Source organism: Zalophus californianus, chromosome 14 (assembly GCF_009762305.2).
Source record: "Zalophus californianus isolate mZalCal1 chromosome 14, mZalCal1.pri.v2, whole genome shotgun sequence".
In the NCBI taxonomy this organism is placed as follows: domain Eukaryota; kingdom Metazoa; phylum Chordata; class Mammalia; order Carnivora; family Otariidae; genus Zalophus; species Zalophus californianus.
The window spans coordinates 34,060,647-34,077,661 of NC_045608.1; the positions used below are offsets into that span (position 1 = coordinate 34,060,647).

A 17,015-nucleotide genomic window follows, 5' to 3' on the forward strand; every position below is an offset into this window, starting at 1 on the left:
GAAATCAGTGAGAAACATTTATCCAAGCTACCTTTATTTGTTCATGATGCAGTTGTATCCTTATGAAAGATGTTTGGATTCACAAAAGCTTAGATGTCTCGAAAAGGCCAGAAAAATCTGTGTCAGGTAGAGAAATTCTCCGTGTCAGAGTGGGCCTACTCTCCGTGTATTTCCACCCACCGTCCCTGCTCCCCCAACGCCACCTGGGGCTGGTCTGTGATTTCCTTTGAGGACGGTGTCCAGAAAAGCCCAGTGAGATGCTATTGGTTGGTTGCTGCACTCCATTGCCACGTGCCTGACAAGTCATAGGGACGGGGGAGGGGGTACCATTTTAAAATGAAACATTGCGACGTGTGTGTGGACTGCTTTGAACATCATCTTTGTTTTCAAAACCTATTTAAAGAGTTGGTGGGATGGAGAATCTCTTCTATTCTGGTGAAAGCTGTCCCTTCAACCAGGAACCACAGGTACTTATACTCCAGTCGCTTTTACAAGGTGTGTGTGAAGCCCTGCCGAGGATGCCCTGACCCCCAGCCTCTCGCACAGGGATACTGGGTGCTGGGTGCTGCTGAGAGTCACCCTCGTGTGTGGCCACGACACCGGGACGCCACGATGGCCTGTTCAGGATAGCAGGATGGACACCACCTGGAAGTCATAGGCGCTGGGCATCTATGCAGATGACCAGATTGGAATGTCTGCACGAGTTAACCTTTGTTCCGTACTGGGTGACTGGAGGCTCCAGGAGGCTCCTTTCTGAGTCCAGGTCACCTAGAGTTGACAAGGTTTGCCCAAGGAGCAACTTTCTGACCCTGACCATCATCAGCCTACTACCCAGGAAGAGAGGAAGTCTAGCTCCAGGCCAGGGAGGTGGAGAAGAGCCATCCTTTATTTACTTACTTCTTTCATGAAACCCAGTATTTACAAGTGGAGCTACATGCCATGAACTTACTGACCCTTATTTGTGTTAATATGACATAACCAAGACAAGATGTGATATATGTGGGTGATAGCGCAAACAACAGGCATACATCTAATTGTGTTGATAATTTGTGAGTAAATTATATTGGCCATTCTCTGTAATGATTTATAGTGTATCAGAATGTGATACGAGCCCATGAATGAATGTCATGTTGTCCCTAAGACATATATACACACACATACATTATATACATGTTAATATCTATATATTTGGATATACATGTGTGCATGTGTCTGTGTGTGAGTAGCTAAGTCTAGGTGAGTGCCTGTGAATTAAATCACTATAAATCTATCACTTCTATGGCAAATCACTGAGGTATTCCTTAGCAGTGAACATAGTTTTTCACATAATTTTATTATATCCTTTAAAGATAGCATTAATGTTAATTAAATAGATCCACAGGTAAAATGTATTCTGTGGGAGTATTTTTGACATCTTTGCTTATTAAACTTGGCAGACATTAAGTTAGTATTTTCATTTGAATAAACCCCTGCAGTATGCACCACAACTTAAAATATATTCTAAAGATAAAGCACTTTGGTACTCCATGCTATCCTATAACTTCTCACCACACTGAATTGGAATTTCAGCATTTCATAGAGTTAATTTTTAAATACAAGTATGACTCTCAACCTTGATTGTGGTTTCCATGCTCACTTCCTGTTCCATCCAAGCTTTTGATGACTTGCTATTTCCCTCCATCGGTGCCACTTGGTGTTCAGATAGCACCATCTGTAATAATCCAAAGTAATGGGTAGACATGTCTCATGCCCCCTCCCAGTGTCTGTGAGGAAGGAGCTCATGGACTCTCCAGAAGGTGACCCTGAGACCCTGTGCAGCCACAGAGCAAAGGCAACAGCAGGTCAGAAACAGAGTCATGCTGTTGCATCCGGTGATAAGGGGGCTTTTCCCGAAGCCTGGGCTTCACACACATTGAGGGTCAAGTGCAGCCCCAGTGAGGATGCCCCCGCTATACTTTCTTTGAACAGTAAAGCGTGGTCTCTGAATAGTCATCTTTGAAAGTAGCCCAGATGACCAAGCAAGGCTCCGTCCTGTTCACCCCTCACCAGATACAGCACGAGCCAGGACGAGGGTCCCACGAAGAGGAAACTGTGGAATGAACAGGCACTTTTTTTTATCATTCAGGTGGCATTTAACACACTGTCACCTTCCCGTACATCGCTGCTCCCATGTGTACTGCTTTTGATATTTGCTCGACCACCCTCGTCAGCCAAGCAGTCATCAAGCAGCGTGCATTCTGCAACCACCCAGAAACCAGCATTTCACCAAATCTCCTTCCCCAAGTTAAAACAACGATAGTTTAAATTCCATTGAAACTTTAATTACAGATACTTTTCCACTCAACATTTAAAAGCTGGGATTCCCTCCTTTTTTTTGCATTAAGGCTGTCAGGATGGTTAAGCTAAACCCGGTGTCTTTCCCTATATACATATCTACACTCAAGTCTCTTCTTTATTAATAATAGGTGTCTTGATTGCTGTCCCAAACCAACTCTGCACTGGATTCCAGGTCGTAACATGGTTTCAGGGGAGGACAGTAAGCAGTACAGTGGCAGGAAAAGCTGGAGCTTGATATCTGTCTAAGTGTGACTCAGAAACAGAATAATAATTATGAGGAAGAAAAGAAGAGGACTTAGCTGTCACCCTGCTCCTCTACCAAACACACTAGCCCGCCACTCTCTGCGGTCTTAAAGTGCAATTACTCTCGAGAAGGCGCCCTGGCCTGGGATCCCACTGGCCAGAGTTCAAAGCAGAAACTTCAAACAGCGCGCTGCTCAGGACTCAGGCCAGGTGGGAGGGGGCTAGGCAGCAGAAAAGGAGCCACAGTTCTGGGGCATTCAAGTGCATCACAAGAAGCAGCGCCCTTTTTTTGTAAAGAAAATCTGTCAATTGTAAGGAATCCTGGTTTGGAAAAATACAGCTTTTTAAAAACTTCTATCTGAGGACGTTCCAGTGCGGTAGAGTCAAAAGGCCGGCGAGCACAGCAAGGAGCAGAGGACAAGCGCTCTTCCCGGGCGCCCAGCTCCCATACTGGTGACCCCGGTGGTCCTCAGAGAAGTCCTCGGCTCTGGGCGCAGAGGACGCACACTGGACTAAGGGCATCTGGTAGGAGGTGGCTCTCTTCTCAGGCCTGTCCGGACTGGACCCATCGCTGGGCCTCTGGCCGTTGAACAGCAGATAGCGGCCGTGGGCGTCCTGCTCCATTTTGAAGATCTCATATTCGGTGTGAGGTAGTTTGATCCCCAGCGCCACGCAGCCATTGGTGTGTGTCACGTCCTGCTGGACGCCCACCTGCCAGGAGCCCTCGGCCCCACACTCGTTCCCGTTGAAGACGTTGAGGAGTGAGGCGGTGGCCGCGTCCATGGGGGTGACCTTCATGTGGTTCACTGCGAAGGAGAGAGGACAGGTCGGTGACTCTAAGGGCGGGGGATGCATGGTGCAGAAAGCACTCCAGCTGCACAGGCCATCTGCTCTAAACCCAACCCCACACAGGCACCCACCGGTCACAGCCCCCCTAAAAGCATCCCCAGTGGTGAGAGTTCAGCGTGTGGACGTGAACGATCATCACACCAAATATACTGCTGGTAGACTGCATTCTGCATATAAGTGCGGGGCCCGCACCGCCCCGAATGCCTGCTAATGTGAACTCAAACTGTCACACAGAGTGTCTCCAAGGGGTTGCCCTTGGTGACGCTGACTCTTTGGGATTGCTACAATATTTCAACACAAACTGGAATTTAGTTTTTATGAAAAGGTTTTGAGGTTTTTAAATAGTTTTGGTGTTGAACGCCTATACTAGTTAGCAGACTTGCAAATTTATACTGGCCCATGTATCAGGCATCTAAAATGAACTAGGCTGCAAGCAAGAAAAATATCAGTGAATGTATTAAATAGAAATCCCAGCACTTATAGAGGGCTGTTTCTGAAGGACCCCAGGGAACTGTATTTTATTTTATTCCACAACAGCTTCGGCGTGGAACCAGACCAAGATGGTTGTTCTCTTGGCCACATCTAGCAAAGGTCCATCCTTCCTGGAGAAAATCTTCCTTCCTAAGTGGAGGATTAAGATGCCCTAGGTCTTATCTGGGTTATCAAAAATACTTCATATTAAATAGGCTTAACCATGATATGCTATCCTAGAAGGGGTCATACCCAGTAACTGAGCCACCTCTCTTTTGTCTGTGACATGACTGACACCATCTTAAAAAGATGTGTAAGTGTAAAAAGAAATTCTAGAAAAAGAAGCCACAAGACCTCCCTTGCTGACAACAGCCTGGTGAATTTCACCCCTTACGTTCCTCACTTAGGTCATCATTACAAATCCCAACCTCCCACCTCCAAGCACAGGACAACTTCCAAGTGCATGACAAACTGGGCGTTGGAAAGGACAATGCTGAGCACCTGAGGTGTAACTAACACTTGCTCTTTATTGCCCACTCCAGAAAGCACACTGAATGCGGCAAGTAAGTGTGGTGTTATCACAGGGGCAGCTCAGAATCACCCTGAGCGGTGCACAAAAAAGGAAATGTGTAGGGGCGTCTGGGTGGCTCAGTTGATTAAGCGTCTGCCTTCGGCTCAGGTCCTGATTCCAGGGTCCCAGGATCGAGGCCCATGTCGGGCTCCCTGCTCAGTAGGGAACCTGCTTCTCCCTCTCCCTTCCCCCCACTTGTGCTCTCTCTCAAACAAACAAATAAATAAATAGGAAAGGTGCAGGCGTGAGGTTTCATTCCTAGTCACATACTCCCCGGCCACATCTGACACCACGCATAACAGTGTGGGCCCTCCTGCACTGTGGCCCAAGGGCTGAGCCACCCCTGTTGGCCCCATTCTGAGCAGAGGGGGAACCTTGAAGGCTGATGTGAACGATGACCTTGAAGCAGAAAGGACTCCCTAATTTCTCCCCCAACATCACCCCTTTCCCTCAGGCTCTGCCTGGACAAAAAGGTCCCCAAACTGCTCAGTTTCTCAGCCACTGGGCTGTTACTTTGGGAGTCGAGGCAGGAGCCCTACCTTTGAACACAAACTCTGTTCCTCCCATGACCCTGGAGGAGTGCACCCCCCGGCTGTAGCGGCCCTTGGCATAGATGGTGAAGGTGGGGTGCTTGCAGACGGGGTCAGAGTAGTGGTAGTAATGCCCTTCCCAGGTGTTATTGTTGTCATGGAAGATGAAGTGGCGCGTGAGGAAGAGGACCTCGGGCCGCACCTCGCAGCGCTGGCTCACCCACTCGCCGTGCAGGCCGACGGTCAGGTCAGCCTTGGGGGGCAGGAGGGGCGGGCGGTGCTCATCTGACCTGTGGATGATGCGGCAGGCGATGCAGGCATGGTCGTGATTCTAGAGACAAGAGACACACACACGGATAGACCTTTGTCTTCATGACAGAGCAGTGCACACATGCTCCCTTCAAATGAGGCTCACCAGTGGGACCGGGCAGGGCCCCCTGGGGCTCCATCACTTGTCACCTGCGGACCTGAGAGGCACCTGGGGCTAGGCCCTCAGGCACGGATGAGAGGGTGGTGGGGTGTGTGTGTGTGCGCGCACAAGTGTGGGTTCACAAGCACACATGTGTGTTTGGCTGACATCAGGGACTTGTCTAAATAGGTCAGCTGGGATGTATACTCTCTTTAGAATCCTATCACACGTCCCAGACACTTGACTTCGGCAAGGCTAGTGTCACCTCATACCCACTGGGAAGGCTGCAATGAAAAATATCTGAAAAGAACAGTGTGGACAAGGGTGGGGGAAACTGGAACCCGGGTGCACTGCTGGTGGGAAGATAAAATGGTGCAGTAGCTGAGGAAAAGAACTCCAATACAATGCAGCAATCCCTCCTCTGGTTTATGTCCAAAGGGCACCAGGGTCTTGAAGAGACAGCCATTCAGCCATGTTCCTAGCAGCGTATTCACACGGCCAAATGATGAGAACAACCCAGTATAGATCAACGGGTGAATGGAGAAACAAGATGTGGTCTACACATACCATGAAAGATTATTCAATCTGGAAAAAGGAAAGGGATTCTGACCCAGGCTGCAACACAGATGAACCTTGACAACATGATGCTAAGTAAAATAAGCCAGACACCAAAGGACAAATACCGTACCATCTCAATCGCACTTCTATGAGGGACCCAGAGTGATCAAATTCAGAGACAGAAAGTAGAATCCTGGTGGCCAGGGGCTGGGGGAGGGAAGATGAGGAGCTCGTGTTTAATGGGGACACAGCTTCGGGTCAGGGAGATGAAAAAATTCTTTGGATGGATGGGGGGAGATGGTCGCACAACCCTGTGAATGTACTTAAGGCCACTGAGCTGGACACCTCAAATGGCTAAGATGGAAATGCTACGTGTATTTTACAATCAGATTTTTCCCTTTAAAAAACAACTATGAGACACACAAAACTAAAAAAAAAAAAGGCCAGCCTTCCAGTTGCTGGGATGACAAAGGGAGCTGTGTAGTAAAGCAGGGGTCCTTTCAAAGGAAGGCATAAAGGAGGCGGCCAGCAAGAGGGCAGGGGCAGAGGCCTCGGCGAAGCCAGCCTGCACACCTGTCATCCATTTGCGTCTCGGGCCTCAGGGTTTGACGGTTTACGGGCTCTTAATTTGCTTCCTGCTTTATAGCTTTAAGCCATTTACTTAGCACAAGATAGCTGCAGCTCGGCCTTTCAGGGGCTGCCTCCCTGGGCCTCTGCTTTAAAACACTCCCACAGCCTCCGGGGCAATGCTGTCTGTCCACAGCCGTGGCCGAGAAACCCTCCAAGGAGCAGAGGTGGCCAGAGACTGCCAGTCACGTAAACGCTGTTTGCCCAGAGGGCTCAGGGCTCCCCTCAAAATGCCACAGTCTGGAAGGCAGGACAGCTGGGTTCTGGGCCATACCTGCCATTGCCTGGCTGTTTGATCGAAGCCACGGGACACCTGTGTGCCGTGGGCTGCCTACCCCTGGCCGTGGGAGTTACGTCTCTGGTACTCTCCCTCCCGCACTGGTTGTGCTAAAGCTTCCCGGGCTAACAGAAGCACAAGGCAAATGTGATCAGCGCGGTGGCGGGAGGGTAACAGTCGTAGCCCACAGTCGGGGGGACAGCTCGTTGACACTGGCCTTGGCCCCCCCCCCCAGCCATGGGATCCATGGTGTGCAGCAGATCCCTGGTGTGGCCTCAGGCCTGACCACAGGCACTGAAAGGAATGCCCAGGAGGGCAGGCCCGTGCTTCCTAGCGCCGGAAATCCGGATTGCCAAGGCCTTTCTTTGTGCAGCAGCGACTCGGTGTGACGCTGCAGTTGTCTGGCTAGGTGCTCGGAGATCTGAGAGAGCGGGCGGGCGGGAAAGGGCTCTCCGCCGCCATGCCTCTACGGTCTCCTCCAAGAACTCAACGCTTGCCAACTTGTTGCTGTGCTCATCAGAGGAGCCTAGAGCTGTAAGTTAGGGGAGAGAGGGCTTCCTTTGCTAACACCGTTTGTGGCTTATAGATGATAAGATCAAGTGGGCAGCCACAGAGTTAGATGAAGTTTCTCTTTCGTTTCATTCCCCATAAATGGGTTTGTTATCTGTAATTCGGGGATTTAGCATCATTTGTGGCCACTTCATTTCTGGCCATTCTAAGATAGGAGTCTCATTCCCTGGTAAGATTTGTCTCCTCAAACACCAATATTAATTCGGGAACCTCCCAGAAAGCTTCTTGGATGGGGCAGAGCAGGTGGGAGAACAGGGGTCTTTGTTCTCACAAGAGCTACTGCCCCCAGCATTAACATCAGGGATCAGGTGCTCTTCCATCAGAACAGGAACAGGCTCGGTGAGAGGAGGTGGGCACAGCCCTTGGGCCCAGGCTGTCTCGGAAAGGTGCCGTGGTAGCATGTGGAGTTCAAGTGGAGCTTTTAAGAACAAGGGCACAGAGGCCTGACCTTGGAGATGGGGACCCGGCTGAAGCATTTCTGTTCGTCAGCAGAGAAAAGCAAGCTACAAGCAAGGGAAGCTTGCCGTCGTCCATCAGCTGGATCTGTGAGAATTTAGGGACAGAGTGGGAGGAACCTGGCCCTTAGCTATTAGTGTTGCCAAATTCCTTTTTATTGTGGTAAAATATATGTGACGTAAAACTTACCATCTTAATCCTTTTAATAGTTCAGTGGCGCTAAGCACATTCACACTGTTGTGCAACCGTCACCACCGTCCATTTCTAGAGCTTTTTCATCTTCCCAAATTGAAACTCTGTACCCAAAAGACACCAACTCCCCATTGTTTCAATCTTAGCCCTTGGCAATCACCATTCTACTTTCTGTCTCTATGGATCTGTCTACCCTAGGTACCTCATAGAAGTGAAAGCACACAGAATCTGTCCTTTTTGTGACTGGTTTATTTCACTTAGCATAATGTCCTCAAGGTTTGTCCATGTTGTAGCCTGTGTCAGAATTTCCTTTCATTTTAAGACTGAATTATATTTCAATGTATGTATGCACCACTTTTGTTTATCCATTCATCAGTTGATGAACCCTCCATTTTTTGGCTACTGTGAATAATGATGCTATGAGCATAGGTGTACAATCTATTTAAGACCCCACTTTCAATTCTTTTGGGCATACACTCAGAAGTGAAATTTCTGGATCATACCATAATTCTATGTTTAACTTTTGGAGGTACCACCACCATACTGTTTTTCCACAGCAGCTGCACCATTTTACATACCCACCCACGGTGCACAAAGGTTCCAATTTCTCCACATCCTTGCCAACAATTATTTTTTTCTCTTTTTGGTAATAGCCAATCCAATGGGTATAGTGTGGTATCACACTATAGTTTTGACTTGCATTTCCCTAATGATTAGTGATCTTGAGCATCTTTTCATGTGCTTATGGGCTATTTGCATATCTTCTCTGGAGACATGTCTATTCAAGTCCTTTGCCCATTTTTTAATAGGGTTGTTTTTCTTGTTATTGTTGAACTGACTAGTAACCTGTTGTAACAACTCTTGAGCAGGCATTAAGAAACCAAGATGTCATAAACATGGCTGGGATTTTTGACCTCTCTGGATACTGTCACCAAGTGGACAGTTTTAGCCATGGTTAGGTAAGGGGGAACCTCTCTGTTGTATGGACAGATTTTTAAAAAATCTAATTTGTGCTCTTGATTCTCACCATCCTTGGCTTGAATAAAACTTGAAAGACCTATAGGAACAATATGCAGAAGCAGAAATTAAGGCCTATATACTGGCTGTACAGTTTCTCTTTCGGGATGCTTTTCTTAAACAGCAGCTTTTCGGGGCATCTGGGTGGCTCAGTCAGTTAAATGTCTGCCTTCAGCCCAGGTCATGATCCCAGGGTCCTGGGATCGAGCCCCGCATCGGGCTCCCTGCTCAGCAGGAGTCTGCTTCTCCCTCTGCTTGCTGTTCCCCCTGCTTGTGCTCTCTCTCTTGCTCTCTCTCAAATAAATACTTAAAAAAATAAACAGCAGTTTTTCAAAAAGAATAAATGGGAAGAGTTTTTCGTCATTAAGAGTGATGTGTACTCTGCAATATTATTTGCTTTATGAAATTCCTCTCCTTTTTGGTCCCTGCTCTGATACCTGATTCTCCTTTGAGAAGCTATCCTTTTGTAGGCTGTCCCATTGGGCTTCTACCTCACTCCCTTCCCTGAATCTTAGAAAGGGCTACTTTATTTTTTCAAAGATTTTATTTATTTACTTGACAGAGAGAGAGAGAGCGAGAGCACAAGCAGGGGGAGCGGCAGGCAGAGGGAGAGGGAGAAGCAGGCTCTTTGTGGAGCAGGGAGCCTGATGCGGGACTTGATCCGAGGACCCTGGGATCATGACCTGAGCTGAAGGCAGATGCTTAACTGACTGAGCCACCCAGGTGCCCCAGAAAGGGCTACTTTAAAGTTAGGGTTTCTGTACACAGAAGATCTGAAGGTTAAAGCAGAGGGACCAGAATGTGTTTCCTTGTTGCTACTCTTTACACCAACTATAAAAAGCTTTAATTCTGAAGGAGGAGGGGAGAAAAAAAGATCCCCATGTAATTAATTTCCTAAAAGAAAACAATCAAACTTATTCTAAAAATGAAAAATCAACCTTCAACTTCATAAGTGCGCAACGTCCTATGCAAAGAGTGAGGTTTTGCTCACTCCGCATTCCAATTCCTGCAGGGCGCCCTGGCAACATGTCAGCTACCCACAGCTTGCACGTACAGGACATATGAGTCTGAGGAAGTTCAAGTACACCATCCCCCTAGCTTTACAATCTCTTGAAGAGACCATGGGTACACTTTACAGATGAGGCCACCAAGGCACAGAGAGATTGAATAACATGGCCCAGATGACTTTACAAGCCAAAAGTAGAGTCTGGAACATAATTTGGTCTTGGGACTTGCTGAGTGCTAACCCCAGGCCCCAGGCTGCCCCTCACGCTGAGAACAGATGTCTCCCTATCAAGGATTCTGGTCCCTAGAAAAGGTCTTCCCTGGCCAATGACTGATAGGGATTCTCCAGGCTTTCTCCTGTTCCCTGGCAACAATTATTTCTGGAGAGGTGGTTCGTCAACAACATTTGCCAACAGCATCCACTCATTTCCAGCATCTTCCCAGAATGGAAGAAATCACTTGATATCACCCTGCCATGAACAGATCAACTAGAGAAGCAGGATGAATAAAACATTTCCTGGGCTAAAGGTTTTGCCCAAGGAGGAGGAGAAATGGCAAGAGATGATGGAAACTTCCTTTCACAGAGTTTTCTTCCATGGGATAAAAAACACATTTGTGTTTCTCAGGAAGAAACCTGCCCCCAATGACTGAAGCTGAAAGCTTTTTTTTTTTTTTTTTTTTTTGACACAACTGCAATTCTCCATGCATTTGATTCCATTTCTACTGTAGGTATTCCTACACATGCAGTCTTCCTGGGGCCTCTCCATTTCACTGGAACTTCATCAAGCTCTTGGAGGCCAAGACCAGAGTACTCTCCCTTTCTCCTACTTCCCATGGCATCTGGGGGAGCGCGGCAGGTATGGTGAAGGCTCACGAGTGGCAGGCTGATTGCTAGAAGGCCGTCACTGGCTATTTAACACTATGAATCGAGTAGGTCAGTGGCCATTGCAAATGAGGAGAGCTGACCACCTTGCGGAAGGGGCCTCTCGGGGTGCCTTTCAGATCTGGGGTCACGGGACTTTATGGACTTGGGCTCATTTTGACCACCTGAGTGGGTCCTGATGATGCCACTTTCAGGAGGAAGTAGCATACCATGGTCACACTTGTCGTGTGTCTCAAAGAGCAGCTTTCAGAGCTGCTGGAGGGGGCTGGCGGTAGCCATGAAGGGACTTGGGGATGAAGGGATGATGGAAGGACACAAGAAGGGTGAGCTGCTGACGTCTCAGGCCTCACATTTGTCTCCTGACCGCTTAGTGAGACACAAGGCAACTCAACACTGTCCTGGAGTTAAGAAGGGGCACTTGGGGGGGGAGGGGGGTCCCTGGGAGCAGCAACCCTTCATTTTCTAGAAAGAGGTTTTCTAAGAAGTTTAGAATCCAAGAAGTTAGCTCACAAAGGCCTGTCCAGTTTACCAAACATTAGTAAATCACACCAAAGATAAGTCTGCTTCCACCTTGCCTATTCACACACACCACACACAGACTCAACAGCCAGATAGCAAGGGCCATGAGAAGCCAGTTCTTTTAAAACAAAGGACTTCAAGAATGATTTCGGAAAAAAATTTCTGACTGATGTTTTTACTTGTTTGTTTCTTCCACTCCTATCAATTTAAATTCATTTCGATAGTTAAAGCAGACTCATTTTAATAATGACATTAAATCTACTGTAAATCCAGAGGGCCCCCCCCATCCGGCCTTCACCCCTCCTCCACGCTCCCGGCCAGTGCTGAGCCAGCACCCCTGCATACTATGGGCCTACTCCAGACTTTCTGAATGGTTCACTTCCGGCACGCCTGGGCTCTCAGTCCTCTGGGCTCTCTTGCCTTTTAAGGGAGGAACTGTTTACCACTTACACTGTCCCTGACAACAAGTATTTCCTGGTCGGCTAACTCCTTAAACAAAGCAACCTTGCAATTCTGTTTATCTGCTGAAATACCCTGTAGTCAAGAAATACTGAACTGTTTCTGCAAGAAAAGTGGACGCCAGCCGCTGTGGGGTGCAGTGATTGACTGCACGACACTTCATACTTAGGCCCAAATCAAAGGTCCACACAGGCAATCCTTTCCGAGTCAAGACCCCATCATCCAACACCCACCATCAGCTCTGTCTTCTTGAACAATGTGCACCATTTGCTGCTCTATAGTAAACTTCCGGCCCTGGTGAGCAGGGCCACGCTTTTCTTTAGGATTCATCCTTGAGGGCGCCTGGGCAGCTCAGTAGGTTAAAACGTCTACCTTAGGTTCAGGTCATGATCTCAGGGTCCTGGGATCGAGTCCCTCCTTGGGCTCCCTGCTCAGCGGAGAGCCTGCCTCTCCTGCTCCCTCTGCTGCTCCCTCCCCCTGCTTGTGCACTCTCTATCTAGGCTCTCTCAAAAAAAAAAAAAAAAAAAATTAAAAAAAGGATTCATTTTTGGTGTAAGACGGGCTTTTTAGGTCATGACTCCTTGAACTCCCTAGCCCTCTACCACCTCTTCTGTTCCCTGTCACCTCCACAAACCCCTCTCCTTTCCCTCCAGTGGCAGGCAGAGAAGGAAGGTGAATTCTTCCACAACCACCTTCCCTGGCTCCTTTTGCCCTTATTCCTGTGACACCCGCTCACCAGCCCCCCGGGAGCCCCACCAAGCACACGCCTGAGGAGGCGGCCCCCATCTTGTGGCAGAGCCACCTCCTGGGGCTGGGCTGAAAAGTGCGCTGCCTGCGGCCACCCGGCCCACAGTGCCTCGGATGTCACAGATACAGAAAGTCTCACAGTTCATCTGTATTTCTCGCAGACTCTGAAAAGGCTCAGAAAGACCAGCTCCCTCAAAATCAAATGCTCATTCGCAGTCTTGAGGTTTCTGCAGAATGCCAGAGAGAAAGCACATGAGCATCACCTTCTTCATTTTCAGTGCTCAGCTCCCCTTGAAAACACTTTGGTGCCTGTCTTCCTCAGATGTGCCGTGAATGCGCTGGGGCAGAATATCTGAGATGCATGGCTTGGGGAAAGTTGTCTGGTTTTAGACAACCCCTTTGATTTATGACCCTATGGCTAAATCAGTGCAGGATTTTGGAGAAAGACCAATTCCGTTTGCTTACAAGTCTGATCCTGAGGCTCTGGCATTTCCAACAACCCGGGTGATCATTTGCTTTTAATTACTATTTGATTCTACCACTGAAAGAATTCGGCTCGCTAACCCTTCAACTGCACAAAAATCTAGGCAGAGGGTGACGGCTGCCCTGATGTTAAACTCAATTGAGGGAAAGCATCTTCTTTTAGGGTTATTTTATGTGGTCTTGATTTTTCGTAGTGAAGAGCGGCCAATTTCATCCTGAAAGAATCCTCCCAGCACACCTGATTCTCTTCAAATGCGATGTATTTGCCAAAGGACTCGGAACCTCACAGCAAAGCTGTACTAAGCTTAGAAAAACAAGTTGATTTAAAGTTTCTATTTTTACATGGTGTCCCGTTTCCAGAGGGGCTGAGATTAGTGGTTTCAAACTCAATTTAGCATTTAAACTAATTTTCAGCCAGGTCTCTATGGACCTGCAATTAGGGGAGGCAAAGAGTTCAAAGAGGCGGGTGGTGGGAGGAGTATGGTCTCTCCGGATGCGCTCCCAGCCCTCCTCCTTCCCATTCCCAGTTCCCAGAGGGCGAGGCAACCTGCCACTGGCCTGCGGGCAGGGAGCACCTGGGGCTCTGCCTGTGGGGACTCTGGAAAGGCACCAATGGCTAAGTCCGCTTCTTCCCTCTCAGAGCTGTCCCGGGGAAGGATCTAAAAACTTCCTGAGGACTTGGCGGCATGCTGTGTGCCAAGACGTTTGACGCCAGGTCCAACATTAGAAGAACGGGCCCTTTCAGCTCCCAGAGCCTTGCAGACCTCACTGGCCTTCGAAGGACACCCATGGCCACGCGGGCTGGCTGTGGAAGAGGAGGGCAGCGCACACCGGCCCTGGATGCATTAGGTTTTGGCCTCCCAGCCCTGCCACCAGTTCTGGCAGTGGCCGCGGTGCTCCTCTGAGCCTCAGAGCCCTAGCTTCTGAAATTTATTTTAATTTTGCATGATGACTGTTTGGATAATATAAGAGCATGGCACAAAGTGCAAAAGGTACAAAAAAGGTATACAGTGATGAGTCGTGGTCCAACTGTCCCCCAGCGGTTCCCTTCCTCGGATTGTTATGTTTCTCATGTACTCTTCCAGAAATACTGCCTCCTTTATAAGTTCATTGTATTCTTCTTTCATTAGTTTCACACAATGGTATCTTACTATTCATGCTATTCTAGATTTTTTTTTTTTTTTGTATTTAACAGTATGCCAAAGGTTCTTTCCACCCTTAAAATTTCTTAAATCAGGGCCTCAGGCCTAGGTTTTAGAGGGTCTACCTTTTAAGTATCTGGGTCAATGTCCTCACAATTGCCTCCGCAGGGGGGTGGAGGAGAAAATGGGAGGAGATGCTTCATGGTGAGGCATCATCAAACACTTTGAGGCTCCCCCCCCCCGTCAATGTCACTGTCATTGTCATCCCTCCAGGAGACACCTGCCCAGAAGGGCTACCTACTCTAGGAGTGGGGAGAAGGGAACTTTGGTGAACGGTCCTTTCCAAGGGCAGGCAGCATTCTGCACACTAATCCAGCTGATTCTTCTATTCTTGCCACTTTATAGAAGAAAAATCACGGCTCCCTAAGGTGAGATGACAGCACTAGCACCCTGCAGCTGATGGCCACAGCAGTGGATTCCAGGACTGGCTACTGCCTCCAAAGTCCATACTCTCACCAGTTTATCCAGACAGTATTTAAAAAACAAAACAAAACAAAAAAAAGCATGTCTCCCACTTTTTTGTTTATAAAAATTCTAAGGTTGGCCTTTTACAACTATCATCCTTAGTCCTTATGCCAATGGTAATAACTCACAGTCAAGACCATTTTTCCTTCAGGAACCACAAGTGTGTGCCTTTGCTCTCCCAACAGACAAGCTCTGTTCAGTGAGTCGATTGACAGCAGAAGTGCCTCCTACAGGCCCGGGGAGGGAGTGGGAGAGAATCTTCCAGAGTTGCAAGTCTTAGGAATACTGATTTCACCTATCGGGCCTCCTGATGGGGCATGCCACCAGAAGATCAGAGTGAGCGAATGGATGTAAGAAAAGAAAGGTGTTATGGTTAATCCTTTTTTCTTTTCAGTCCTAAAAAGAGTCTCCGTGGGTGTCTGCAGTTGAGGAAAAGGAATCTGAACCTGAGTTCAGATCCTTGCGCAAAGGATCAAGGTCAGGTGTGGATAAGAGAGTGGCTAGACTCCAGCCCAGGCATCTCCGGGACGGGACCTGCCTCCTCCTGCAGCAATTCAGCCTCCTCCCTACTCAGTTCCCTGCCTCACTGTTCCTGCCTCTTGGCTGTTCGCTGCCTATTAGTGTCTCCGCTGGAGGGTGAGCAGGCATGAAAAGGACTGTGTGCTTAGCAGATCTTCATAAAGGTTCAGGGTGGGACCGGGTTGGCGCTCTTGGCTGACATCAGGTTTCTGGATTATCTGTGGGCCGTTTTTATTCATGACATTCTTACTCCCATTACTAGAGATAATTTAAAAGTTGGCTAGACTGTACTCAGAGGAAGCCAAATGTTCAGACGAGAAGCTCCTTTACCCCACTGCTCTCTCACACCAGAGATTTCAAGAGAAGAGCTGTTCAGCTGCAGTGTTTAGCACCGACTCTGGATGACGCTTCCATCTGGATTCCTATCTGCCCCCCCAAACCATGCCCTTGCCTAGATGCTACCTATGGAGCACTGTCCTCTTGATGCCTTGGCATGATGTGTGGAATGGGCGCAGCTTCAGCTCCTCCACTCCCCACCCCTCCTGAGGAGGCCTGGGGAGTCCCAGGCAGACACTGGGATGGAGGCAGGCAAGAAAGGCCACCCTCTCCCTCACTGCCCTAACTCCTCTCTTCCTCCTCAGCAAATCTGCAACCTCACAGCAGGACACAGGGGGCCTGACTCCAGGGTTTGCGCTCTAAGTCATGCTGTGAGCCCAGGGAGGGCTGGGTCTGGGGCCCGGGGCCCTCAGTCTGGCTTCTCCTCACACATGGGGACCGTCCCTGGTGAGGCGCATCTAGAGGAAGCAGCCTCAGCCAAGTGGGCTTCCTCAGATTTCCCACAATTATAATAAAGGCGACTTTCATTACAGGAGCTCACAATAACACAGATAAACAGAAGATAACACCGAGTGGTCTTTGGCAGGGGAAGTACTCTGGGATATCTCTACCAGTCATAAATAAGCTCAAAGGACTAAGAAAAAAAAAATTAAAAAAATGAATAAACTATCAAACAAAAGTGATATGGGGCCCCTCATTTAGAGAGTCATTGTTGGAGAGAGGGTTCCACGGAAGCCAATCTGACGGTGGCGGAGGGGGGTGGGTGGCCACTGGAGAAATATCCCTTGACCCCCTCCCTGCATGCCCCTCCCTGCTCAAGCTTCTCCAACTTCTGAGGTGGAAGATAGTGTTACAGGCTGACACGGATTCTGAGCCCATGGGAAGGAAATGCTTTGTGAATTCCAAATATAATTACTGGACTATCATTCAAGAAAAGAACATTATAAGGTTTTAATTGTTTCCTGCCCCCTCCGTCCTCCCATGTGATCACAGTGACTTTACATTTCACTTAGTTGAATGGAAAGAATGTGGGGTCTGGAGAAGGAGGTCTGGGTTCAAGTTCCAGCACAGAACCTCACTACCTGGGTGACCTAGGGCAAAAGACAACAACCCCTTGAATCTCCGCTACCTCTCCCTTCTGCCTAAGAGGGCGGCAATATCTGCTTCAGGGGGTCGTTTTGAAGACTAAAAGCAGTAGGGTGGGTGGGAGACTATAAGCTCTCCAGCCTACAACAGCACTGTCACTTTCCCCTCAGGCACCTCTCCCTCTCCTCCAGGGCTGGGATCACT

At 48.6% G+C, this 17,015-nt stretch overlaps 1 protein-coding gene across 2 annotated transcripts in view; it reads right to left on the bottom strand.

Moving 5' to 3' along the window:
• Positions 1 to 2,305: 2,305 nt before the first annotated feature.
• APCDD1 (APC down-regulated 1) overlaps positions 2,306 to 17,015 on the bottom strand; it is a 31,666-nt gene continuing 16,956 nt past the window's right edge. For both annotated transcript variants that reach the window (XM_027576584.1, XM_027576585.2), the window contains exons 4-5: positions 5,011 to 5,332; positions 2,306 to 3,386 (exon numbers count right to left, since the gene is read on the bottom strand). In XM_027576584.1, the coding sequence (XP_027432385.1) occupies positions 2,935 to 3,386; positions 5,011 to 5,332 (774 nt within the window). In that variant the 3' untranslated portion in view covers positions 2,306 to 2,934. The remainder of the gene's footprint in view (positions 3,387 to 5,010; positions 5,333 to 17,015) is intronic.